This window comes from Mytilus californianus, unplaced genomic scaffold (genome assembly GCF_021869535.1).
Source record: "Mytilus californianus isolate M0D057914Y unplaced genomic scaffold, xbMytCali1.0.p SCAF_1, whole genome shotgun sequence".
NCBI lineage: Eukaryota > Metazoa > Mollusca > Bivalvia > Mytilida > Mytilidae > Mytilus > Mytilus californianus.
Genome location: NW_026262581.1, coordinates 56,455,315 through 56,483,160, shown reverse-complemented (window position 1 = coordinate 56,483,160; position 27,846 = coordinate 56,455,315). Strand labels below are relative to the sequence as shown.

Genomic DNA, 27,846 nt, shown 5'->3' with positions numbered 1-27,846 from the left:
GGGTTAACCTGACCTCAACCTCAATTCATGCATCAGTGATCAAGGTTAAAGTTAAGTGATTAGGTCCGTTTCTCAGATACTACAAGCAGCAGGTCAACTATATGTGGTGTATGGAATGATTGTAAGGGGTACATGTCAGACTGGTAGGTTTCATCTGACCTTGACCTCATTTTAATGGTTCATTGGTCAATGTTAAGTTTTTGTGTTTTGGTCTGTTTTTCAAGCACTTTAAGCAATAGGTCAACTTTATTTGGTTTATGGAATTATTGTAAGGTATACATGTCTGTCTAGCCGTTGTCATCTGACCTTGACCTGATTTTCATGGTCCATTGGTCAATGTTCAGTTTTTGTGTTTTGGTCTGTTTTTCAAGTACTAATAGCAATAGGTCAACTATAATTGGTATATGTAATAATTGTAAGGTGACAGTTTTAATCTGACCTTGACCTCATTGTCATGGCTCTTTAAAATGTTAAGCTTATGTGATACTTGTAGCAAAACCTTTATCTTTAAGACTTTCAACATAAAATCAATAGTGAGTAAAACAGGCGAGACATTTCAGCGTGTGCACTCTTGTAAATGATATGTCCACTATGTTTGTTTTAAAGAATGGTTGTAAGTGGTACATGTTCGTCTTCAGTTTATCTGACCTTGAAGTTAATTCCATGCTTCACTGATGTGATTTGTCCAGAATGTCCATTTCTCCAACTCATAATTCAAATATATTTATGATATATATGAAATGTTTATAAGTAGAACATAACATTCTAACATGGTTTACCTGACCTTGACTATTTTCAATGTTTATTTATCAACATTTGACCAGCAACTGTTAGAAATGTGTTAACTATAGATTTTGAACTCCATCAATAAAATAAAAATATTTAAAATTTTCTTATTTCAAAAGCAAAAAAACTGATCGATTGGTTAATTGATTGTAGCTTGCTCAATATCCAGTGGCAAATATTTCATGCATATTTAGGATGAGAAAGAATTTATAAATCGAACTGATAAGTTCTGCCGCGTGGGTCGACCAAGATAAATGGCGGGAATGTCGTTAACAAGCATTACCACAAGCATTGTAACACATCAAAACACAAGTTTCGTTAATATTTTATTTTTTAATGAACTTTGTCGGTAAACCTTTATGAATGTAATGTTTAAACAGTTCTAAAAGTGATTTAAATTCGTTTTCTTTTGATACTCTGTATAAATTATCAGTTCCATCCGTCCTTGTTTTCACTTTGACATAAATACAACCCTCTTGGTGCAAGTTGGTTCTGTAAATGAAAAAGAAAAATATCAAATGATCATTGTAAAATCATAATTTTATAAAGAATACCACAATCTAGAAAACAAAAACAAAACCTTGCACAACTTATGATTAAAAAACTGTAGTAACATATATAAATTATACTTCCAGAGCAAAATAATATAATACTTAATAATATTTCATGCATATTCAGGATGAGAACGAATTTATGAATCAAATTTATAGGTTCTGTAGCGTGTGTCGACCAGGTTAAATGGCGGGAACTTTTTATTGCCAATAAGAAAGTGCTTGTTGAATAGGGACAGATATTTTCCTTTGTAACTAGCCAACTAGTTGTTTGAAAGGATTCTTTCACGTGCAAAGAAAATGACACTCTTCCTACACGGATTTAACGTCCTCCTTGCGACCAGCCGTTGCTGTGTATTTATACATCCCGCAAACTCAAACATACGCCCCTCTTCCGTGTATGGAAGGACTGTAAGGTGTACATGTCCAACTGGCAGATGTCATCTGACCTTGACCTCATTTTCATGGTTCAGTGGTTATAGTTAAGTTTTTGTGTTTTGGTCTGTTTTTCTTATACTGTATGCAATAGGTCTACTATATTTGGTGTATGGAATGATTGTAAGGTGTACATGTCTAGCTGACAGGTGTCATCTGACCTTGACCTCATTTTCATGGTTCAGTGGTCAAAGTTAAGTTTTTGAGTTTTGGTCTTATTTCTAATACTATATGCAATAGTTCAACTATATTTGGTGAATGGAAATATTTTATGATCTATATGTCAGTCACGCAGGTTTTATTTGACCTTGACCTCATTTTCAAGGTTCATTGCTCAGTGTTAAGTTTTTGTGTTTTGGTCTGTTTTTCTTAAACTATAAACAATAGGTCAACTATATTTGTTGTATGGAAGAATTGTTAGCTGTACATGCCTGCCTAGCATGGTTCATCTGACCTTGACCTCATTTTCATGGTTCATTGGTCAATGTTTAGTTTACTTGGTTAATGTTAAGTTTATGTGACAGTTGTAATAAAGCTTTATATTTAGGACTATCAACATAATATCAATGATTAGTAAAGAAGGCGACATTTCGGTGTGTGCACTCTTGTTTTATACGACCGCAAAAAAAATTTGCGGTCGTATATTGGTATGACGTTGGCGTCGTCGTCCGAAGACACATTGGTTTTCGCACTCTAACTTTAGTTTAAGTGAATGGATCTCAATGAAATTATACCATAAGGTTCAATACCACAAAAGGAAGGTTGGGATTGATTTTGGATGTTATGGTACCAACAGTTAAGGAATTAGGGGCCAAAAATAAGTATTTTTGTAACTTTCAGACATAACTTGTGTGTTAGTGTATGGATCTCTCTGACATTGTACCACAAGGTTCCATATCACAAAGGGAATGCTGGGATTGATTTTGGGGGTAATTGCCTCAAAATTTTAGGAATTAGGGGCCAAAAAAGGGGCAAAAAACAAGCATTTTTCTAGTTTCATGATAATAACTTGTGTGTAAGTGTATGGATATTTCTGAAATTGTACTACAAGGTTCCATATCACAAAGAGAAAGCTGGAATTGAGTTTGGTGGTAATTGCCTAAAACGTTTAGGAATAAGGGGCAAAAAAGGGGCCAAAAAACACATTTTTCTAGTTTCCAGACAATAACTTGTGTTCAAGTGTATGGATCTCTCTGAAATTGTACTGCAAGGTACCATACCACAAAGGGAATGCTGGGATTGATTTTGGGGGTAATTGCCTCAAAATTTTAGGAATTAGGGGCAAAAAACAAGCATTTTTCTAGTTTCATGATAATAACTTGTGTGTAAGTGTATGGATCTTTCTGAAATTGTACTACAAGGTTCCATATCACAAAGGGAAAGCTGGAATTGAGTTTGGTGGTAATTGCCTAAAACAATTAGGTATAAGGGGCCAAAAATAAACATTTTTCTAGTTTCCAGACAATAACTTGTGTTCAAATGTATGGATCTCTCTGAAATTGTACTGCAAGGTACCATACCACAAAGGGAATGCTGGGAATTATTTTGGGGGTAATTGCCTCAAAATTTTAGGAATTAGGGGCCAAAAAGGGGGAAAAAACAAGCATTTTTTTTAGTTTCATGACAATAACTTGTGTGTTAGTGTATGGATCTTTATGAAATTGTATTACAAGGTTCCATATCACAAAGGGAAAGCTGGGTTTGAGTTTGGGGGTAATTGCCCTAAACATTTAGGAATTTGGGACCAAAAAGGGGCCTAAAAACAAGCATTTTTCTAGTTTCCAGACAATAGCTTGTGTTAAAGTGTATGGATCTCTCTGACATTGTACTTCAAGGTACCATACCACAAAGGGAAGGCTGGGATTGAGTTTGGGGATGATGAATCATAAGGGGGTTCAAAAAATTTGGGGGAGGGATTTTTTTTCCTTTTTTTTCTTTAAAATTTTCCATTTTAAATTGGTTATTTCTGATATATATATAAAAGCAAGTAATAGTGATATGGTTTGAATAGGTAAATTAAAATTTTTTAAGTTCTTAGACCACATTCATTCTGTGTCAGAAACCTATGCTGTGTCAAATATTTAATCACAATCCAAATTCAGTGCTGTATCAAGCTTGAATGTTGTGTCCATACTTGCCCCAACTGTTCAGGGTTCGACCTCTTTGGTCGTATCAAGCTGCGCCCAGCGGAGCATTTTATTTTAATTTTTGTCGAGCCTTCGACTTTAGTCGAAAAAGCGAGACATAGCGATCCTACATTCCGTCGGCGTCGGCGTCGTCGTCGTCGTCGTCGTTGTCGTCGGCGGCGTCCACAAATATTCACTCTGTGGTTAAAGTTTTTGAAATTTTAATAACTTTCTTAAACTATCCTAGATTTCTACCAAACTTGGACAGAAGCTTGTTTATGATCATAAGATAGTATCCAGAAGTAAATTTTGAAAAATAAAATTCCATTTTTTCCGTATTTTACTTATAAATGGACTTAGTTTTTCTGCCGGGAAATATTACATTCACTCTTTGGTTAAAGTTTTTAAAATTTTGATAACTTTCTTAAACTATCCTGGGTTTCTACCAAACTTGGACAGAAGCTTGTTTATGATCACAAGATAGTATCCAGAAGTAAATTTTGTAAAAAAAAAAACATTTTTTCCTTATTTTACTTTTAAATGGACTTAGATTTTCTGCCAGGAAACAACACATTCACTCTGTGGTTAAAGTTTTTAAAATTTTAATAACTTTCTTATACTATTTTGGATTTGTACCAAACTTGGACAGAAGCTTGTTCATGATCAAAAGCTAGTATCTAGAAGGAAATTTTGCAAAAAAATAAATCCATTTTTTCCGTATTTTACTTTTAAATGGACTTAGATTTTCTGCAAGGAAACAACACATTCACTCTGTGGTTAAAGTTTTTAAAATTTTAATAACTTTCTTATACTATTTTTGATTTGTACCAAACTTGGACAGAAGCATGTTTATGATCAAATGCTAGTATCTAGAAGGAAACTTTGTTTTCTTCCAGTTAACATTACATTCAGTCTGCAGTTAAAGTTTTTTAACATTTATTAGATTCATAAACTATCCTGGATTTTTACCAAACTTGGACAGAAGCTTCTTACAATCAAAAGATAGTATCAACAGGAATATTTTTATTGATTTACTTCCTCATTTTTTTTTAGCCTGCCATTAACAGAAAAAGTAGGCGAGACACTGGGTTCCGTGGAACCCTTACGAATTTTTTTTTTGGTGAGCATATTTCATGTTGGGGCCTTTTTTATCCAACTATAGGGTATGGGTTTTTCTCATTGTTGAAGGCTGTATGGTTGCCTATAATTGCTTACATCCACTTCATTTGAACTGTGGTGGAAAGTTGTGTCATTGGCAGTCATATCACATCTCCTTATTTCTATATTTAGCCTTCTCTGGAGCTAAAAACATCCTGGTATTGCATTAGTGGAATATCCCTTTGGAAGTGATTATTTTCGATAAGGATTGTTTCATAAATATTAATCCTTGTAGAATATCTTAAAGGTGTCCAAGCCTACAATGTACACACGTTTGAATGCTCATGTTGTGCTTCTGCATTTGAAGCATCTACGAGATTCAGGTGAACACAGACAAGTGTCAGTAATGGTTCTCCAGCCTCTAATTTCTTGTTTGAAAATGAAAAAATACAAGTGGAACCGTGATTGAACTTTTTCGCAATAATGTACTTCAGAGTTCTATGAACTTTTTTCACAATAAAGTATTTCAGAGTCCTAAAAATTTATTACATAAAAGCACTCACTAAAACTGAAAATGAAGAGGTAAGTCTTTTATTTTTTCGTCTCGTATGAGTCAAATGTCTCAGAAAACAAGATCTAGGGATTCTAATCCATCAGTGTAGGAGACAACTATCTGTATAAAGATTTATATTCTAGAAGGTAAAAGAGCAGGATTATCCAGATCTTGTTCACACATGACTTATGGTCTAAAGGTTTCCCCCTGGCAAATGTTTATTGTCTTCGACCTCATTTTGAATTGAAGACATGTTAATGTTGCAGCAGCGACAAGTTTTATATTTCAGAAGGTAGAAGAGCAGGAAAAACTTGGTTTGATATTACCCCATTGGATCGAAATTAACCCTTTTGATTGTTGGTAAATAAGTCAAGTCCAAAGTTACAGCAGCTATCGAGAGACGTAAATTATGCCCAGGGAATGAGGATGCTCAAACTGATTTAGGGGGTTCAAAAGTCTGTCTTGGCTATTAAAAGACTGGTATTTTGGTTAACTTATATTTCAGGCAATATCTTTTGGACGTTAAATCGGAGGATCTGGTCAACTTTATTTGGTATATAGAATAGTTGTAAGGGGAATGTGCTCATCTGCAAGAGACCCCCATTATCTAGTTTTGTATTGCTTGGATGAAGTTGGAAAAGTGAGACTCGGGCATGTTGTTTCCGACGGGGCAGCGTCAACAATGCATTAGCTTGTGACTAAGTCAATTTATTGAAGTTTCATGATAATTTGGTATGTAGATGTATTAGCATTGGCACATATGATTTCCATGGAGATTATTTGGCTACACTCCCTCAGTCATGGTCTATTGACTTTGAATGTTTTGCCTTGTTTACCTATTAGATTTTGTGTTCAGGTTAGTTTAAAAGGAACTCTTATGATAAGTCAATGGTATGCAGGTTTATAACCATTGACATTTTTCATTTCCATGGAGGTTATTTAGCCCTGCACCTCCAGTCATGATTAACTTTGAATGTTTTGCATAGTTTACATGTTTACATATTGCTGTTTTAATTTCAACATTTGCATTATACATGTACCATCAAAAATACAAAAAAACAAGATGCCAACAGTTAAACGCCAAGTTTTCGTGATTTGGTCTGGTTTTTTTCTCTACGCCTCATGATTCAACTTTATTTGGCAAATAGAATGGTTGTGAGCGGTACATACAAATCTGACCTGAACCTTTTCATGGTTCAGTGATCAACGTCAAGGTCAGTTTCTCGATAACTATTGTCTCGCCTGCGACGAAAGTCGCAGTATGCGAGACATATGTATTATTATCCGGTGGCGGCAGTGTAAACTATTTGTATAAAGCTTTTATATTTCAGAAGGTAGAAGACCTGGATGCTTCATACCTTGTATGCAGATACCTTATATTACGAAGTTTCTGTCTGTCATATGACCATTGTCCTTGACCTCATTTTCATGGTTTAGTGACTGCTTGAAAAAGAATTACATTTTTTTGTCATGTGAATTTCTCACTTATTATGAGTAATAGGGTAACTATATTTGGTATGGGTTTCTTGCAACGTCTACGTGCCTGTCAAACAGGGTTAACCTGACCTCAACCTCAATTCATGCATCAGTGATCAAGGTTAAAGTTAAGTGATTAGGTCCGTTTCTCAGATACTACAAGCAGCAGGTCAACTATATGTGGTGTATGGAATGATTGTAAGGGGTACATGTCAGACTGGCAGGTTTCATCTGACCTTGACCTCATTTTAATGGTTCATTGGTCAATGTTAAGTTTTTGTGTTTTGGTCTGTTTTTCAAGCACTTTAAGCAATAGGTCAACTTTATTTGGTTTATGGAATTATTGTAAGGTATACATGTCTGTCTAGCCGTTGTCATCTGACCTTGACCTGATTTTCATGGTTCATTGGTCAATGTTCAGTTTTTGTGTTTTGGTCTGTTTTTCAAGTACTAATAGCAATAGGTCAACTATAATTGGTATATGTAATAATTGTAAGGTGACAGTTTTAATCTGACCTTGACCTCATTGTCATGGCTCTTTAAAAATGTTAAGCTTATGTGATACTTGTAGCAAAACCTTTATCTTTAAGACTTTCAACATAAAATCAATAGTGAGTAAAACAGGCGAGACATTTCAGCGTGTGCACTCTTGTAAATGATATGTCCACTTTATTTGTTTTAAAGAATGGTTGTAAGTGGTACATGTTCGTCTTCAGTTTATCTGACCTTGAAGTTAATTCCATGCTTCACTGATGTGATTTGTCCAGAATGTCCATTTCTCCAACTCATAATTCAAATATATTTATGATATATATGAAATGTTTATAAGTAGAACATAACATTCTAACATGGTTTACCTGACCTTGACTATTTTCAATGTTTATTTATCTAAATTTGATCAGCAACTGTTAGAAATGTGTTAACTATAGATTTTGAACTCCATCAATAAAATAAAAATATTTAAAATTTTCTTATTTCAAAAGCAAAAAAAACTGATTGATTGATTAATTGATTGTAGCTTGCTCAATATCCAGTGGCAAATATTTCATGCATATTTAAGATGAGAAAGAATTTATAAATCGAATTGATAAGTTCTGCCGCGTGGGTCGACCAAGATAAATGGCGGGAATGTCGTTTTCAAGCATTACCACAAGCATTGTAACACATCAAAACACAAGTTTCGTTAATATTTTATTTTTTAATGAACTTTGTCGGTAAACCTTTATGAAAGTAATGTTTAAACAGTTCTAAAAGTGATTTAAATTCGTTTTCTTTTGATACTCTGTATAAATTATCAGTTCCATCCGTCCTTGTTTTCACTTTGACATAAATACAACCCTCTTGGTGCAAGTTGGTTCTGTAAATGAAAAAGTAAAATATCACATGATCATTGTAAAATCATAATTTTATAAAGAATACCACAATCTAGAAAACAAAAACAAAACCTTGCACAACTTATGATTAAAATACTGTAGTAACATATATAAATTATACTTCCAGAGCAAAATAATATAATACTTAATAATATTTCATGCATATTCAGGATGAGAACGAATTTATGAATCAAATTTATAGGTTCTGTAGCGTGTGTCGACCAGGTTAAATGTTGGGAAATTTTTATTGCCAATAAGAAAGTGTTTGTTGAATAGGGACAGATATTTTCCTTTGTAACTAGCCACCTAGTTGTTTGAAAGGATTCTTTCACGTGCAAAGAAAAGGACACTCTTCCTACACGGATTTAACGTCCTCCTTGCGACCGGCCGTTGCTGTGTATTTATACATCCCGCAAACTCAAACATACGCCCCTCTTTAGCATTGGTTTTACTGCGATATGGGAAAACACGAGATGACCAAGTTTGTATTCCGTAGTCTATCCTTCAGGTTGAGACGTTTTAAATATGTCTCGGTCCTTCACTAAAGTTATAAGTATCAAAGCGTTATCTGTGTTCTGACAACAACATGGTGCCCTTTTTAGTATTTACTCAAATACAAAATTTGATTTAAATATAAATTCATGGATTTTCTGTATTTATATGAAGCAAATTATAGTGCATTCAAACTTAAAGAACGCAAATTCTTCAAAAATATATTTATGTGGTATTTATTTTTCAATGTTAAGTCCATATTTGTTTCCATTTGTCCTTTGATGCTAGATTTTTCCAAAACAGATAACATTTGAAATCTTTAATATTCTAAACAATTATTTACAACGAGATTGAGTAGGATGAAATAATGATTTCTTTAAGAGAATATTTGTAGAAAGGTGTTTTATTTCAACATTAAGACTATGAAATAAATGTATAAACATTCCATTGGGTTTCTTCGATTTGTTTATATTTTTTGTTTTCTGAGTGAAACAAATCTAGTTGCATGTTCGGATTTACAAGTCACTTTCCGATCGGTCCGTCGGAAAACTGACTACAATGTTATCCCTCCAGCCAAACAGTAGTTGATCGTCGTTTAAGTAATGCACGGCGGCACATATTTCCTGCAATTTCTGAGGACAAACACCACCCTGTGACTACTAAATTGTGATACACAATATGTGAAATAGTAGTCTCAGCGCAGACGACAACCGCCATCCAAAGGTAAGAACTAACATAAACAAGAGGCTCTCAAGAGCCTGAATCGCTCACCTGTATTTCAGAGGAGAAGATTTTTAAATGTTGGCAAACTTGATGAACAAATTGTGTAAAATTGTATTTAAAGGGCAATAACTCCTTAAGGGGTCAATTGACAATTTTGATCATATTAACTTTTTTGTAGATCTTACTTTGCTGAACATTATTGCTGCTTACAGTTTATATATATCTATAATAATATTCAAAATAATAACAAAAAACTGCAAAATTTTGTCAAAACTACCAATTCGGTGGCAGCAACCCAACAATGGGTTGTACGATTCGTCTTATAATTTCAGGGCCGATAGATCTTGACCAATTAAACAATTTTACCCCATGTCACATTTGCTCTAAATCATTTAGTTTTTGAGATATAAGCCAAAAACTGCATTTGACCCTTATGTTCTATTTTTAGCCATGACGGCCATGTTTGTCGATGGATGCAAACTTCGGATACAATTTATAAACAAGATACCCTAAGGAACATTTAGTTAAAGTTTGAAGGTAATTGGCCCAGTAGTTTCAGAGAAGAAGATTTTTAAATGTTGGCAAACTTGATGAACAAATTGTGTAATATTGTCTTTAAAGGGCAATAACTCCTTAAGGGGTCAATTGACAATTATGGCCATTTAATTTTTTTGTAGATCTTACTTTGCTGAACATTATTGCTGCTTACAGTTTATATATATCTATAATAATATTCAAAATAATAACAAAAAACTGTAAAATTTTGTTAAAACTACCAATTCGGTGGCAGCAACCCAACAATGGGGTGTTCAATTGGTCTGAAAATTTCAGAGTTGATAGATCTTGACCAATTGAACAATTTTACCCCATGTCAGATTTGCTCTAAAAGCTTTAGTTTTTGAGATATAAGCCAAAAACTGCATTTTACCCTTATGTTCTATTTTTAGCCATGGCGGCCATGTTTGTCGATGGATCAAAACTTCGGATACAATTTATAAACCAAATACCCTAAGAAACATTTAGTTAAAGTTTGAAGGTAATTGGCCCAGTAGTTTCAGAGAAGAAGATTTTTAAATGTTAGCAAACTTAATGAACAAATTTTGTAAAATTGTCTTTAAAGGGCAATAACTCCTTAAGGGGTCAATTGACAATTTTGGTCATATTAACTTTTTTGTAGATCTTACTTTGCTGAACATTATTGCTGCTTACAGTTTATATATATCTATAATAATATTCAAAATAATAACAAAAAGCTGCAAAATTTTGTTAAAACTACCAATTCGGTGGCAGCAACCCAACAATGGGTTGTTCGATTCGTCTGAAAATTTCAGAGCTGATAGATCTTGACCAATGGAACAATTTTACCCCATGTCAGATTTGCTCTAAAAGCTTTAGTTTTTGAGATATTAGCCAAAAACTGCATTTTACCCCTTTGTTCTATTTTTAGCCATGGCGGCCATGTTTGTTGATGGATCAAAACTTCGGATACAATTTATAAACTAGATACCCTAAGGAACATTCAGTTAAAGTTTGAAGGTATTTGGCTCAGTAGTTTCAGAGGGGAAGATTTTTGAAATAGTTTACGACGACAGACGACGACAGACGACGGACGACGACGGACGCCAAGTAATGGCATAAGCTCACATGGGGCCCTTCGGGCCCCGGTGAGCTAAAAAGTTTATTAACGGCTTTGACACTATGGATAAAAATGCAACCAACTCATATACTAGTAATATACCTCAGAGTAATAATAAAAGCTTCTTTCTGTTTGCTATACCATATGAAAAATTCCTCATTTTTCAGAGAGTTCACTACTTTGTTGTGCTATAAATAAATTAATACGTAATTCATTCATTTAGTATTATATTGCATCGATATTTATTACAAATGATTTTAATGTTCTACTCATTGTTGCCATTTTCTCACTTGTTTCTTATCTGTAAAAACGCTGACTTTACTAGTATATCTGAAGCTCTGAGAGAAGGCTATATATATATCTCAGATAAAACATATAAGAATAAGAAGATAATACATTTTTGTACTACTTAACACACTTTCGAATATTTAAAAATTCAAATAGATATACATGTAGCTATAAACATGCCGTGAATTCTCTGTGGAAAATGTCTACTTTAAGCTTTATCATGTACAAAATATATACTACTGATGCATGCATATTGATAAAAGAAGATGTACAGCAGTCTTCAATGAGACAGAGCCCCAATTACATAATAACAGAAAGACATCTATAGAGGGCAAACTACATTCTTCAACAATAGACGGATACCAATACCATATGTCAAGCTCTAAATTGTTCAGAGTCTACGAAGTTTTAATTGAATCAACCACATACAATTTGAGATCTGCCATCAACTTCAAATTTTCATTTGACAAGCTTATCTAACTTTGAGATGAACAGCAATACAAGCGCTGTTCCTTTGCTTTTTGTGTGTTTTTTGCTGTGCTTGTACTGATTTTGCGTCATGGATTGATACCCGATATCTTTTGTTTTTCTATTATTTTTCCAATCCTAATTCCCTAAGTTACAAATAATTTGGTCAAAAAAAGATATTTTGTATATTTTGTTCCGTAACTTCAGGAAAAGCAATATTAATGAATATATGATACTTTTTCTTGTATAGGGTAAGACAAAAATGTCAAATCACCCATAGAAATTGATATTGCGTTTATCAGATCCGTTAGTGAATGCAATTATACATATTAAGTCACCTTGTCTAACGTTCCTATCGCAACTTACATTCGTGTCATTTATTCGTGGGCACCATCCCGGGAGAGACAAAAGCTCTGTGTATGTTTTGTAGTAATTAAAATGGGACGATTCTTCCAACTTGCCGTCTTTAAATGGAATCCGCAGACATAGTTCAGTTGAGTCTGTAAATTGGGGAGTATCGTATTCTGCTTCCAGATCTTCACTATGTTCATCCTCTGATGGAATTTCATCATAATCCGTTTCTTCAGGAGTATCTGCTGCCGCTGCTTCAGCAGATGTACAACTGGCAATTTGATCTGGTTTGACAGGTCCGTCTGTAACATTCAAATCATCAGAGTTTGCCTGTAGTTTTTGCGAGTTGTTGGTGTTGTTGTACTTTGATCTGACTTTGTGTAAATTTTCCTCGTTTTCAGTAGCATATTTTCCGGTATCGTTTACATTTGTAATTGTTTCTGGCTTCACATTCGTTGCTGTTGTATCTGTCAAAGCAACATAAAACATAAATTAATACATATATTGATAAAAGTAATTTTCGGTCTTAACTGTGTCTATATCGCCCTGCGGAGTTCTTCGCTCCAATTTCATGATTATGTGAATTCTTCTTAGTTTTAACAGACCATTCAAAAAGTAAATTTGATCCGCACTTATCACCGAAGTAATGTTTGATCCCATATTGATAAATTTGACCCGAACGTTTCTAGTCATATTCGGTTAGCCTGTAGAAAAAATCACAATAAATAGATTATAAGATTTTCTTAATTAAGACGTTCCACAATATTAGCTGCTCGACATAATATGAAGTGTTTGAGCTCGTTCGATGCGCCCACCTTAAGAAAGTAGATGCAATGACCGTATATAGAAGTTAAAAAGACAACATAGTTTCTACGTTAATTTTGAAATAAAAATAATGTTGCCGTAATAAATGTTTTTTCAAATATTTCATAGACGGTTGGACATATGATACTAGAACAATATACTATGTAATGGTTGCTTACCATCCAGTAGAAAATATTTCATGCATATTCAGAACGAGAACATTTTAACAATAAATCTCATTGGGTCAATCAGAATGAAGGGGGTACTCAGTTGGCCAAATTTCTGTCTCTATCCGAAATTAAACATATGTTGCAAGGGCGTTTTAACGTTGATAAGGCGTGGTACTCTTCACACGATGCATCGGATTTAAAGTCACAATATTAACCGGTTGTGTCTGTGTATTTATGCATCTGTCAAAGCCAAACAGACGTTCCTCTTTAGCATAAGTGTTAATGCCGGATTGGGGAATTCCAAGTAGTCCTATTTCTATACCCCAGTCTACCCTTCGGAATCTATTCGTAAGTCGGATAGTCAGATAAAAAAAAAATAATAAGAGTCGTTATTTAGAAGGTAATTTTTAAAGTGAGAGCCGAAATCGAAATCAAGAAAAAGAATGAAATCTTAATAATGCTATGATATGACATCATTTCAAGATAAAACATAACATATAACACACTTTCCTAACCTATATATCGTTGTTTTTGTAGAATATATTATAAAACTCAATATGTATGTTACGTTCATTTTAGTGTTGGAGTATGTAGATGTTTCAATGTTAATCATGCATTGCTTTAACAATAAATATTTTATTGGTTCTATGTTCGTGTGCATAATGAGCAAACTATGTTTAGTTTTTACTATAGTGTCATGATTTCAATGTGGAATTTTTATTTTTATTCAGAAGCATTCCAGAAGCACATTTATATTGAGTTTATGTTTCCTAGTTGGTACGCTATTCGTTATCTATCAGGATTTCTTTTGACAGATGATTGCTGCTTACTTAGAAACTATCGAATCAGTGTCTCTTAGCGGTAAATGTGGAGTCATCTCGTCGACAGTTTAACAAGGTCATCGTTCCTCGATAATCCATTAAATATGTGTCACAGATGATGCCATACTATCGTCGTAATTCGTTTTACTTGTCAAAGCAACACGACAGGTCCTTAAAGTGAAGGAACTGTTACCCTTCGGAGCACACGAGTCCGTCTCCGGTTTTAACCCGGTTCGTGTTGCTTAATATTCGTTTTGATGTAAAGTGTTTTGAGGACGTATATTTGTCCTGTCATCTTTTTCTTTGGCAATGGTATTGTCCGTCTTTCTTCAAAGTATTATTCTTTATTGTCCCCCTTGTTATCTTTATACGTGTTTTATAAAAACTGGTCGTCCGACTCGGGATTGGCAACTTTCTGTTCGTCTTGTTCAAAGTTTTTTCCCTGTTTGAATTGATATTGTTTTGTTGACCATGTCATTTAGATTTAAAGAGACTTTTTTTCCGAATTGTCTTTTGAAATGTCATTGACACATGTAACTATCGACATTACTTATATACCTGACAAGAGCGTATTTGCTACATGTGGATATCCACTGTTGTGTAAACAGTCCACAAATTTCCTGTACGAGTTTGTTCCCGCAAATCTCAAAACTTTAATCAATTTATCCATTTTGTCCGAGGCTGTCTTTTCACTTTTCAAATCACCATGCTGATCAAAAGTGATCACATAATTTTGTAATAGATGATCTATTACATCGTCAGGATTTACGTTGTCTTTCAGGTAAAGTATATTTGACTGAAGTCTTCCTTCGTCTTCTATGTTCATTCTTCCCTTTTCCATGATAATTCAAAAGACTACAAAATCATAAAAAAATCGATTCAAATATTTTTCTTATATCAATACAATAAAAAAAAACAGTTTTCCATATCTATGAAATTCTATATATAATGCAAATGACAAAAAATGTTAATACCCCGGTAATTATAATTTTTTATGGTTAAAAAACTCTTTAAACGATAGAAAACGAATAAGATGTGTTTCTCATACACTGGTATTATATATATATATATATATACATAGTTTAATTTCTAAAATGTCCTTTTAAAAGTGGTGTACTTTTTCCACATAACCGAAGAGCTTAATTGATTATGCACAAATAAAAATGAAAATTGCGCTTGACTGTTATGTAAATATCTGGTTGATTGATTGATTGTTTGTTTGTTAACGTCCAGTGGCAATTATTTTATGCATATCCAGGACGAGAACACAATTACAATCAATACAATATAAGGTAGGTTTCGCATGGTGGGACAACGTGATGAAGGGAGAGATGCTGCCTGCCACTGGAAAATAAGGGTATATATGCTGGACAGGGGCAACAATTTAACCTTGCAACAGACCACCTATGTACCCCTCTGAGAGTTTTTTAACGTGCAGAGAGAGAGTAAAACTAACCCTACACGAGGAATCGGATTTAATTACCTCATTCCGACTTAACGAGGCTGCGAATGTTTTCATCACAAACAGCCAAAACGGACACACCATTGAAACAAAGACTTTACTACCGGACCGTAAGAAGTCCAGGGATGACAACATTCTATACCCCAGTCAACACTTGGGTTGTATATATCTGAATCCATTGACAATGATGATGGCATTTACACCTGAACACACACAGGCATTACTTAAACAAAATAACAATAAAAGTATAGTAGGGTCAATATACATGTATGATTGGAAAAATTTACAAGGCGTTTGTTAAGTTAAACAAAAATGAACTTGCGTGGTTTTTCACATTTAGTTTTTAATTTCGTCCACAGCTTAATAAGACCACACATTGATTTTCATGGATTTTTTTCTGCTTACGAGAGACAGAAAAAACAATTAAAATCAATGTAGTTTTAAATTTTTGAAAAAGAAAATGCAATTTATAAACCTGGGCCATGTCATCATGTAAACATTTCTTGTTGTACAAGGAGCATAATCATGACCAGTTAAGATAAACCTTACATATATCACATTTGTAAACTACATACTTGAAGAACATTGTTGTTTATTATTAGCCAACCACGATTGAATTAAATTTAATAAAATTTTATTGCACTGTTCAGCAATATTATTGGAAGCATTTTATCACAACGTATATTTAATTTAATAATTCCTCTCTTTACATTAACAATAACACTTGACGTTAACAACCAACAATCAATCAATCAATTCATTAGCAATTTAAATTAAGGAGATGTGGTGTGATTGCCAATGAGACAACTATCCACCAAATTTCAAATGAAGTGGATGTAAGCAATTATAGGTAACCATACGGTCTTCAACAATGAGAAAAACCCATATCGTATCGTCGGCTATAAAAGGCCTCGACATGAAAAATATGAAACAATTCAATTAAGGAAACTAACGGCCTAATTTATAACAAAAGAATTTATGTATATATATAATGACAGCAAAACATATACAACACAATTTTAGTATAAGTAGAAAGCGTTGGACGAGTAACTGCAGGTTAACCGAGGAACCCGTCAATTCTCTATGAATTTTAAAAACTATAAAATAAAATGTTTAAAAAAAAAATCCTTTTCCATTCAAATTCTTTATTAACTTTGAGCCTTACAGGTCATCAGTGTAATAAACCATGGTGTCAAAAGAACCTGTTTATCCAGTTTGTTTTTATTTTTACTATCACTGATAAAGAATTTACCATCAAATTTGATTTTATGCACCAAGTACATATTCAAGTAGCTTAGATGTAATTAGTGAAAACAATTGCTAATTGAAGCTTTAGCACGATCATCTTGGCCAATCCTCACATCTTTCTACTAAACCAGGAAGTGGTACTGGTATTAAATGACATCAGCTTTTTTGCTCTTATTTGAAGTTATACATTAGTGATAGGTCTGACATATTGAACAGATCTTCAGATATATACTCATGATAGTTTACATGTATAAAAAGATTTTAAGTTAGTACAAGTACTTACGTAGTCTGTATATAACATGACCTTATTCTAAAATCTCGGATTTTTAAAATCTATATTTAGTCTTATTATCTAAGATTATCAAATTTAAATACCCGTATGTTTACACCCCAACACTATATTTTCATATACTTATTTTGTATTTGTCACAAACTTATTGTTTAAAGTTTATATGGCAATACACATTTAAAATGAATTGAATTGAATTATTTATGTTTAATTATGTTCTCTTTCTTCTAAGAAGACTACCTGTTTTCATGAATAAAATACGGATTAATAGAAATATATATTTTTCAATGGATACGTTTATTCCCAGCTTAAATAGAACAAATCATCCTTACTTTTACATACATGCATGGCAGTTTATATATAAAATTATAACATGATACTAGTTTAATATCATTACCTAAATGTGAAACTTCTTAGAAAAGTAAGATCTTTCTTTATTGCCTCCTTGAACTATGACGTTAGATCAGAAAGTATTTGTCTACAGTTTATACTTCTAATAAAACAAAAAAGTTCATTTAAATAGAAAATAAAGCTTGTTCTAAGTCTTTGGATCATTAACTACAATTTGTATGCAGTCCAAATAAATCCATCATAGATACTAGGATGTTTATACACCAAAAACCAAAATGCCAAATAAAGTACGAAGTTAAAGAGCATTAAATTCCAAAATTCCGAAAGGTTTTTTTCCAAATACAGCTACGGTAGTCTATTCCTGGGGTATAAAATCTTTAATATTTCTAAAAATTCAAAGTTTAGTAAACAGCTAATTTATAATTATGACCATATCAATGATAATTCATGTCAACACAAAAGTGCTGACTACTGGGCTGGTGATACCCTCGGAGCGAAAACCTCCACCAACAGTGGCATCGACCGAGACGGTGTACATAAATTCATCATAGATACCAGGATTAAAATTTTGTACACTAGACGTACGTTTCGTCTATAAAAGACTCATCAGTGACACTCCAAAAAAAAGGTTGGAAAAGTCCAAATAAAGTACGAAGTTGAGGAGCATTGAAGACCCAAAATTCCGAAAGGTTTTGCAAAATACAGCTTAAGTAGTCTTTTTCTGGGTTAGAAATTTCTTAGTATTTCAAAAAATTCCAATTTTTGTATATGCAACAGTTAATTTATAATTATGACCATATCAATGACAACTCGTGTCAACACAGAAGTGCTGACTACTGGGCTGGTAATACCCTCGGGGAGGAACCCTCCCCCAATAGATCAATGTTAAAATACAACTCGTTATCATAGTAATTTCCCCTTTTATACTTAAAAAGGTTTAATTTAGAAATTCTTGATAACTCTTAAAATGCGATAATCTTCGATTCGTTTACTATTTCGGATAATTCCTACCGTGAATGTAAAACTGGAAAACATACAAATTGATTAAGGTAAGAACTACAGAAACTGGTGATTTTTCGTTTTTTTTTTATAAAATGTATGCGTGCAAATAGAACAAGTGGATCTTTTTATTGTCAAAAACTTTCTTACGTTAACTTTCAATTTCCTTAAAAATAGTTATTTCAAAATGAGTAAATACAAGATATAGATGAATAGTCTGTTTTTGCTTTTGAATTTGTTTTGTTGTTGTGTTGTCATTTTGACATTAACACTGACCTCTGTTTGTCCCTAGAAAGACCAATCTGGAATGAACATTGTCTTACAGAGATCGGTTTTCATGCGAAATCTACCGTTTTCTCTCTTTTACCCAGACTTTACATCTAATATACTTTCTCCATAATCATATCCTCAATAGAAAATCTTTACATCTATTCTAATCATCTGGGAAAGGATATTTCTTAACATACTTATCTGAATTGCATTTTGTACTACTAAACTGTACTCAGAAAAGATAAATTCACTATAGGCGAATGGAAATTTATAATATTGTTGAAACGCTTTTGTGTTAAAACGTCCTTTAATAAATATATTTTAAAATGTTACGTATGCAGAATTTAAAGAACATCTGAAATCAATTGTTCTGAGCCCGATTCATATAAGTATTTTCAGGTACATGTCAGTTTGAAAATATAGAAAGCTAAACCCATTTACGCCATTAGGAATTGAAAGACGTATTCCAAAAAGCTTCTTTTTTATCTATGATAGTTTGAAATTATCTACAGAAAATGCAAGATTGGATATATTTGATAGTTGTTGAATACTCATGACCACATATATATTCCATGTGTTGAATAAAGATGACCACTTTTTTGTTACATTTGTTGATACCACGTCCTCCCTTCTTCGTTTATGACATAAACATTTTCACCGGAGTTTTGCTCGTAACAAACAACACGACAGGTGTCAAAAGTGGAGCTGGGACTACTTACCCTTCTGTAGAGGTAAGTCCACTCAAGGCTTTTGATTACTCAATCTTTAGTTTCTGTTTAGTGTTTTGTGGTATGTTATTTGTTTTTCGTCTTTTTCACTTTGTCATGGTGAAATCGGTTCTCTTTTTTATTGTTACTTTGTTACTTTTGAAATAGAACCTGTTACAAAAACATGAGATGCTATATGCTAACAATTTGTTAGTCGGAAGAACGATTACACCTCTCACAAAAGCTGTTGTTGCGCATGTAATTTTGTGTTTCTCTTGAGCAAATAACGTAACAAGCAAACCATGTTGTATTTGTATTTGTAAAGAAAGATTACTAAGTGGTTTTATATTTCATTAGTTTTCAGGTTTGAGAGCTGATACAACCGAACAGGATCAAAAGTACTGATAGGCAAACCAGGAAAGGAATTAGATCTTTGCATGAGGGAGATACTTTCCTTGATTTAAAATGATTTTCTAAAGAACAGCAAATTCAAATCAAACAATATTGTCATGCCAGTACCGAACCGAAGTACTGAGCAGTTTGGCTGGCGATACTCTTGGAGAGTGACAGTCCAATATTTAGCTAGTAGATATATGGATCAAGTAGAACTTATAACATTAAGCGGTATCAATTTCTGGACTTTGCGTTTTGTTATATTTGTCTTTGTTCGTATATGTAAGTCTGGGTTTATCATTGGAGTCGGTTGTTGGTAGTTGATGTGTTTTATTGTCCTGTATTTTTTTTAGTGATCCCTGTTATCTTTTTTTTAATGTTTTATAAGACATATACCAGATTATATCTTGACGTTTGTTTTTGTTGCACTTCAGTGTTCCTGTTGTTCCTTTGTTTTCCTCTTATAGTTGATGTGTTTCCCTCGGTTTTAGTTTGTAAGCCGGATTTGTTTTCTCTCAATCGATTTATGACTTTTAAACACCGTTATATTACTGTTGCCTTTATTGAAAAGGAGAGGCGAAAGAAACAAAGGGACATTTAAACTCAAAAGCCGAAAATAAACTGACAACGCCATGCCTAAAAAAAGAAAAAGACAAACAGACAAATAACAGAACACAAAACACAACATAGAAAACTAAAGAATGAGCAACACGAACCCCACCAAATACTGGAGTGATCGCAGGTGCTCCGGAAGGGTAAGCAGATCCTGCTCAACATGTGGCACCCGTCGTGTTGCTCATGTAAGTACAAACCCGGTGATAAGTCTAATTCGGTAGGACACATTAAGGGAAAAGGGGACGGGAATGTGGTTACGACAAATGGAACATATCCGTCGTCATCTGTGAAACAGATATTCCATTACGGTTATCCAACTCGTGATGGCGTCCCGTAATTTGTCAAAGTAAAATCAACAAATTTTGCTTCCTTTAATGCCCATGTCTTAATCTTTTTAAATCGGCAATCGGAAATTTAAAACATAAATTCATTGTGAACTATATAACCAAAAAACGCATCACCCATAGCTAGATCCAACAAAGCGTTAAAAGTTACTTTTGCCAAATGAAGGTTTAATACGATTTGTTCTAAACATATCGTCATGAACATGAATGAACTATTTGCTACTGAATGTTAAGCAACCAACAATCAATTAATCCTAAAAAATAAAAACACAATACCACTTTAACCTTGATCACCCCAACATTTCATAAAATAGTCTTCAGTTTCTTATATCTTAATTATTTCTGTATCCGACAGTTCACCACTCATATAAAAAAAGACAATTATCAACAAGAAGCAAAAGTACGAGGTTTTAAACAACTTTAGGGCAATATGCGACCAATGTCTGTTTTGTGGTCTCATTTTTCCATGTAGTTATTAATAAACTAATTCTTAAGTGGTTTAGGAAGATAACAACATATTATGTAGTTTTATCAGGTATCAAATCAAAATCATTCAAATAAAATAATACGTAATTTTAAGAAAATATTTATTGAAAACAGAACTAGAAAATATGAAAACAGATACAGCAGTATATATAACAAATACATAGAAAAATATAATCACAGATACAAAAAATATCATTGTAAAAAATTAATATTACTTTTCTTGACATTGCACACTTAGTGAAACGGGCCGATTAAATAGGGATCTATTTACAGATAATAACTTATTCGGTATTTTCATAAGATTGAATTCCCCCCAAAATTTGTAGTGTTTGGTAAAATAATCAGTTAAAAGTTCAAATATACAAGTATATAGGCAAAGTTCTGTTATCTGCTGCTGCAGTTATTGAAATTTAAGATGAGACATCTCCCTCTCATTCTTCTAAAATACATTTGTTTAAACAAAGAAAAGAAAGATCGCTCCATTCGTTATATCGATTATCGAATCCATCTGTATCAGGTAGCGATCAAATCTAACGCTTAACATTGATAAATCACCAGTACTATATTACTCGTCTCACGAAAGTCAAGTGTTCAAGTTTCAACAAGAATTATTAGTTATGTTTTGTACATTCTAATAGGAAAGTAAATTCGTCATTTTCTACTTTCTCATATTCGTCGTATGAAGTCGTAGATAAAATCATTATTATTATTGTCATCAATAATACCATGATCATCACAAGTTCATATATATGAACTGAATGCCTACTCTAAAGTGAGTTAGATAGATCCGTTTATTTTTTACTCTCAATTATATCAATACATTTCCAAATGTTGGTCATAATGGTATTTATTAAGCTATACATAATAATTATATCCATTTTGGTGCTATACAATTATGGAAATTTCATAATTGTGGAAGTTGAATTTTCAATATGCTTTCAAAAATCATCATTGTAAAGTTAAAAATGTGGATAAATTTTCCTCGAGTTTAAGGTGAAGTTTTCTCCTTTTTCTAGCAGCATGCTAATACAATGAAGAAATTGATATAAAGCCATTAAACAACATTTAAAACTAATAGTATAATGACCAATATTTTTTTGCAACTGCAAAATCTCAAACGAAATGGATGACCATAATCAAAGCTGCAATTTTACACTAGCACTAACATTTTTATTTTAGAAAAAAATGCCGTTTATATCGTAAAATCAATTTACTGGTTAAATGTTATTCATTGTCCTACCTTATTAAAATAAATATCCAATTTGATCAAAATGTATTTTGAAAGGATCCATTGTTTCCAAAATTCAGTACCTATTGATTCTTCATGTAATAGAAATTAAAATGGTTTCATAGTAGAAAATCAAAATAACCAGCAATTAGTTAAACTTACTGTACCATATATTTTTTTTATTAACAACTTTGAATCAATTTCCCTTGTATTTCTTTCATTCACAGGGGTCAAAATTGGAAAGTTGTTTAAACATACCAGATTGGAATATACTTAAAAGATTTTTCAACAATTTCATATACATCCATATTATCAAGTTAAAGTTAAAGTGGTTGAACATTGCTTTTGAAGGCAATTTAAAAAAAAAAATAAATTATCCATTTAAAATGACGTTATGTGATTGCAGAGAAACATTTCCTCTGATACAATTTTGGTTTTGGTTAAGATAATACTTCATATAATTTTTAAACATGTACAAGACCTAACAAATATGCCACCATTTGTTCAACCTTGCAGTTTTTTGCTATCTATAGGCATTTATGGTTTTGTCATATGTCCGGAATACGACCATTTCCCAAATGAAAATGTGAATTTAGGTAAAGGTAGGCGCAAATGACCCTGCTGTAAATACATTTAGGGAGCAAATTCATTTGGTACCAGACCCACATTGTTTTAAAAGGGGCCCTGGTTCCAACATAATTTGGTAAAAGAGTTCACATCAACCGTCCTCAAGAATTATAGACAATGGCAAAGCTTGGCGAAATGAATAATGGTTATGATCATACGCTACAACACAATAATCAATGTAACATTAAATATTAAATATTATAAGTAATATAACTATCACAGATATCCACTTGGTGTAGAAATACAGAGCAATTAATGAATAAAGTACTTTCTTCTCTTTGGTAAATGTACATAGTATTTAGTAAAATAAGATAGAGTATGTTTATACATATACGAAACTGCACCTTAAACACAAAATCTATATATTGAACATAGCTGATGAAGACTAATTTTAGAATATCTATTTATTATTTTTTTCACTAGCATAAAAATGACCAAAATTATTCCGACAAAATAGTTTTCATAACTTATCAGAACATAGTAGATTAAACGAAATAAGAGTTACTATAAAATACAGTTGCTTTCACTACCAGTTTTCCTAACATGTGTTTACTTTTACAAAAGCAACATTAAAACAGAGAATACAATATCTAAAATAAATTTAAAAAAATCTTTTCTTTCAAATTTCAATTAAAAGTTTTTCATCATTCTTGAAAAAAATTGTATCATTCCTTTTTCCTTGTCTCCTTCAATCATTATATGTTTTCTGCAGTCAGTCCACACAGACTCCATGACGGTCCAAGTCCTCCACTGTTAGTATTTGCAAGAAATATGATGATCTCGGAGCACTCAGCCGTATTTGGACACATACAAGTGTATGTACATGTGTTAGGCGAACCAGTGGTGCTACTTGTATTCTTGCAGAATTTAACATCACCATGGAAGCGACCCACAGAAGATGTCACAGGGTAAGAAATCTGAATATAAACAATCATGGCTTCAGTCGTAAGAAAAAAATAATTGGTCAGCCCAGTAGCCAGTGCTTCGTAACTGGCATGAAAATACGGATATTGTGTTATTAAAACTTGTTGTTACAAAATTTGTGAAATTATTTTAGATTAAGGAATATATCTCCTTCTGATTCCTTGATCGCGTTGTTGGCTAAACTGTTGGTCGTATTTGGTATATAAGCTCTTTATTTTTTTAAATAAGTTTTGGATTTTTAAATAGTTTGGCCTCGAGCATCAGTTAAGGTACATTTATTGCAAAAATGCGCATCTGGTGCAAAAACTTGGTACCGTTAGAGTTATTGGGATATTCCAGTTGCATATGTATCAGATAAATTTCGAAACTGAATAATGGCAGAATTATTTTATAAACGACAACCTGTTATTTTTATTTAACATACAAGGTCTTTCATCTACTCTTCAAATGTCTCAATCATAACTCGCTTTTAAACCATAACATTCCTAATCTACTATTTGGATAGCTACTTATCCATGGAAACTAGACACCGGGACCCTATACTCACACAATGGAGATACATTTACTAAAGGCATATTTAAAATTATGGAATATTGTTTTTGAATTAATGAAATGATTTTTTTTTAATTTTCAAATTTGATTTCTTATATGTACAATATAAATCTTCTGTAATCTTTAATCCAAAAGGAACACAATGACTTATTTGCTTACAGTGACTAGTCTCAGACTTTTTATCCTTTTTTTTTTACCAACTACACTGTCACCGTATAAAAAATAATTCGTAAATGGTTTTTGCTGAACCCTGTGTCTCGCCTGCTATTCTGCTGTCAAAGTAAAAGTGAAATGTTGACCGCCAAAAACTACGTACATTTATAAACAAATCAGGGAAACTAAAGAAAATCAAACGTTTTTCTTCAGATGCTATTTCTTAATCTTGGAGAAGTTTATTTTCAAGTTTCTAAACATTCCGTTAAGGTATAACAAATGTATTGATGTAAAACAATGTAATCCGATATTTTTGTAAATGTTAATTGCAAAGATAAACCAATTCCACTTATCAGTTAAATATAGAAAAAGAAAAAAATATATTTTCAAAATTTAGATACGGACATTATCTGTCAATCATAAAAGACCTTAGCCAAAGTTTCATAAAATTCTATGAAGGTTTAACAAAGTAATGTCAGAAAACACTTAAACACCAGAATGTATCTAAATGTTAACTGTACAACACTAGGTCCTTTTTATTTGTACAATACGGCCAAAAACAATTTAAATTTTACTGTTCAAGTTTCATAAAGTTCCACAAAGGTTTGACAAAGTAATCAATGTCGGAAAAACCTAAACCCCAGATTGTATTTCAATGTTAACTAGAGAAAATACTATGTTCATTTATCAGTTCAATACCGAAGAATGAAAACAAATATTTTCAAAAATTTGCTGTGGATACTGTGTTTTGATCATAATAAAGCTTTTGTCTTAAGTTTCATGAAATTCCATGAAGGTTTGACAGAGTTGTTGATGTTTCAAAAACTTAAACCTTAGACTGTTTCTAAATTTTAACTGTGAAAAAAAATAAGTCCATTTAACAATGAAACGTGGAAAAGTGAGAAGAAACAAATTGACTCTGGATATGCAGACATGCAGGAGTTGTGCAGGTGTTTATTTCTGTAGAGGAAGGAGGTTGTGTATAATTCTAAAGATTTGTGAACCAAGGAACATGTTAGTAAAATATAAAATTGTATTACAATATATATATTAAGAAGGAATGTGAAAGAAAATTTTCACAGGATGTTGACACAAGAAAACTATACATCTACACTACAGTTGAGCAATTACTAATTTGCAGTTATTTGTACAAAACGTTTCATCAAACTAAACTATAACTCCTAATTCTTTCATTCTGAATGAACTGTATCACTCATAGCAACAATGTACTGACTAGCAAACAGTTTGTTATTAGGGCACTTTAAAAAGGAAAATTCAATCTCTTGTCAAATTATCATAAAGGAAATAAGAAAACAAGTGAAAATTTTATTTTGCAACGCTATTTTTGTATCGTTGAATTTCTACCCGATTAATGAAACCCCACATCTATTTTCATTCACAATTATTTATTAACATCTAAATCTAAACCTAATTTTTACAAGGACAGTAATAATAAAATGGTCATCTGCAGTGTTATCACTTGCAACACTTCTAAAACTACTGTGGCTAATTTGAACCTTTAGTTTAAAAGAAAAAGGAAAAGGAAAAAATCCCCTACGCACGATCTACGTACGGCAAACACAAAGTGAAAATAAAAAGCTTGCACTATCCTTCTGGGCTAAAAAGGGCTTAAGTACATTGTTTGACAAGATGTTTTGTTTATATCTGAGTATAACTAGTACCTTGATTATCTATATACGGTATCTAATCAGTCGTGAAACGACACTATTGGTATAAGAATACTAAACATATAAACTATAAATAGTTTATAAAAGAAAGAATAGAAGTGCACAAAAGAAACTTACTGATACCTGCAGGACCTTGTCTGCTCCATGACGAACACATGATATTCCATCGCCCTCTACAGTAATTGTAAAACTCTGTAGGTCGATGTTTAGGATGGTGGTATTGATCCTGGCCCAAAAGACTGGAGGAGTGTTTCCCTGTACAGGAAGATTCATGCATGTACTAGAAGAGTTGTCAAAAACATTCACCATATCGTTTATCAATTGCTCGCTGTCGTCTCCAAATATGTCAATATAGTCTTTGACTGGTGTCATAAAAAGATAAGATAAAACGATTTTCAAAGGTTTTTGTATATATAAAACTTGACAAAAATAAAATAGTATTTTTACATGGCTGTAAATTATGTGGAGGTATGTAGGTATTTGCCTTTTATTGTGTGCCGTACCAAAAATGAAATAAAAATAGAAGATAGAAAAGAAACAAAAAGTGCCGTAAAACAGCGATTGTGTCCGTGAACTCTTAAACATGTCAAATCGAAAACCCATCGTCGAATTTTATTAGTCATTCTTGCAAACAACTGTCTGCATTTGTGTTAACAATCCACAAATGTCCTGTCACATGGTATTTTTATTATAACAATACCTGAGCTAAGGCAGATTGAAAGCCGCGCTTGTCAAGACGAGAATTATTCAAGACTTTCATTCTCCACTACATAGTGGTTTTTCCTTGGGAATTTTTAAATGCCTTCCTTTTATTTCAAAGCATTGGAAGTATCTTTTTTGCAAACTGTCGGTCGCATAGCCTAAATCTTGTTATTGTTAGAATTTCATTAGCAATTCTACTTAACATCACCATACGTCGGCTAGCAAGCGTAAAACTATAATGAAATTTGTAATGAAAGATAAAGGCAAAATCGACGTTTACGTTTAGTTGATGAATGATCGAGAAGAATGCTTATTCGACCAGGGAAATCGGTACCTGTCAACACTATAGCGGAAACTCGATGGACATCACAAACTAATACAGTTACCTTGACTGTTAAAACACTAGACAAGGGTCTTGATTATCGTCTCCTCGGAAACGGTATTAAGAGTTGAACGATGAAAAGTCTGCGGGCTGAATGTTTTCTTACTACCTGATTTGAAGATATTACTGACTCTATAATAGTTAAGTTCATTGATTGGTTGAGACAATTCGAAACCTATTAACTGTCTTTTAATCCCATACAGTGTCGGATTTGAACTCTTTATTTTAGTAATTAGATTTTGCCTGGTTACCAATCATGCATAATTATCTTTACA

General features: G+C 32.7%; 2 protein-coding genes across 4 annotated transcripts in view; both read right to left on the bottom strand.

Moving 5' to 3' along the window:
* Window positions 1-1,095: 1,095 nt before the first annotated feature.
* On the bottom strand, window positions 1,096-17,218 carry LOC127722075 (uncharacterized). Of its 2 annotated transcripts, none has more exons than XM_052228927.1 (5): window positions 17,145-17,218; window positions 14,710-15,006; window positions 12,372-12,823; window positions 11,352-11,437; window positions 1,096-1,278 (listed from the first exon to the last, which is right to left on the bottom strand). In XM_052228927.1, the coding sequence occupies exons 2-5, from the start codon at window positions 14,990-14,992 to the stop codon at window positions 1,113-1,115; spliced, it is 987 nt and encodes a 328-aa protein (XP_052084887.1). In that variant the 5' UTR covers window positions 14,993-15,006; window positions 17,145-17,218; the 3' UTR covers window positions 1,096-1,112. The 2 variants fall into 2 exon arrangements, with proteins under 2 accessions (XP_052084887.1, XP_052084892.1); XM_052228932.1 differs by lacking the exon at window positions 1,096-1,278 and adding an exon at window positions 8,200-8,382.
* A 4,181-nt stretch (window positions 17,219-21,399) lies between these two features.
* The window catches only part of LOC127721969 (uncharacterized), a 30,297-nt gene continuing 23,850 nt past the window's right edge, over window positions 21,400-27,846 (bottom strand). Inside the window, exons 11-12 of one of the 2 annotated variants that reach the window (XM_052228825.1) lie at window positions 26,611-26,849; window positions 21,400-24,087 (exon numbers count right to left, since the gene is read on the bottom strand). In XM_052228825.1, the coding sequence (XP_052084785.1) occupies window positions 23,866-24,087; window positions 26,611-26,849 (461 nt within the window). In that variant the 3' untranslated portion in view covers window positions 21,400-23,865. Of the gene's footprint in view, window positions 24,088-26,604; window positions 26,850-27,846 lie in introns of both variants that reach the window. The other variant, XM_052228818.1, reaches the window with a different exon arrangement.

Coding starts and splice junctions, on each gene's coding strand:
- LOC127722075 (XM_052228927.1), bottom strand. CDS start 14,992: ATGGAAAAGGGAAGAATGAACATAGAAGACGAAGGAAGACTTCAGTCA. Junction 11,438..12,371: donor CACGAATAAATGACACGAAT/GTAAGTTGCGAT, acceptor ATTTATTTATAG/CACAACAAAGTAGTGAACTC. Junction 1,279..11,351: donor GCTTTTATTATTACTCTGAG/GTATATTACTAG, acceptor TTTCATTTACAG/AACCAACTTGCACCAAGAGG.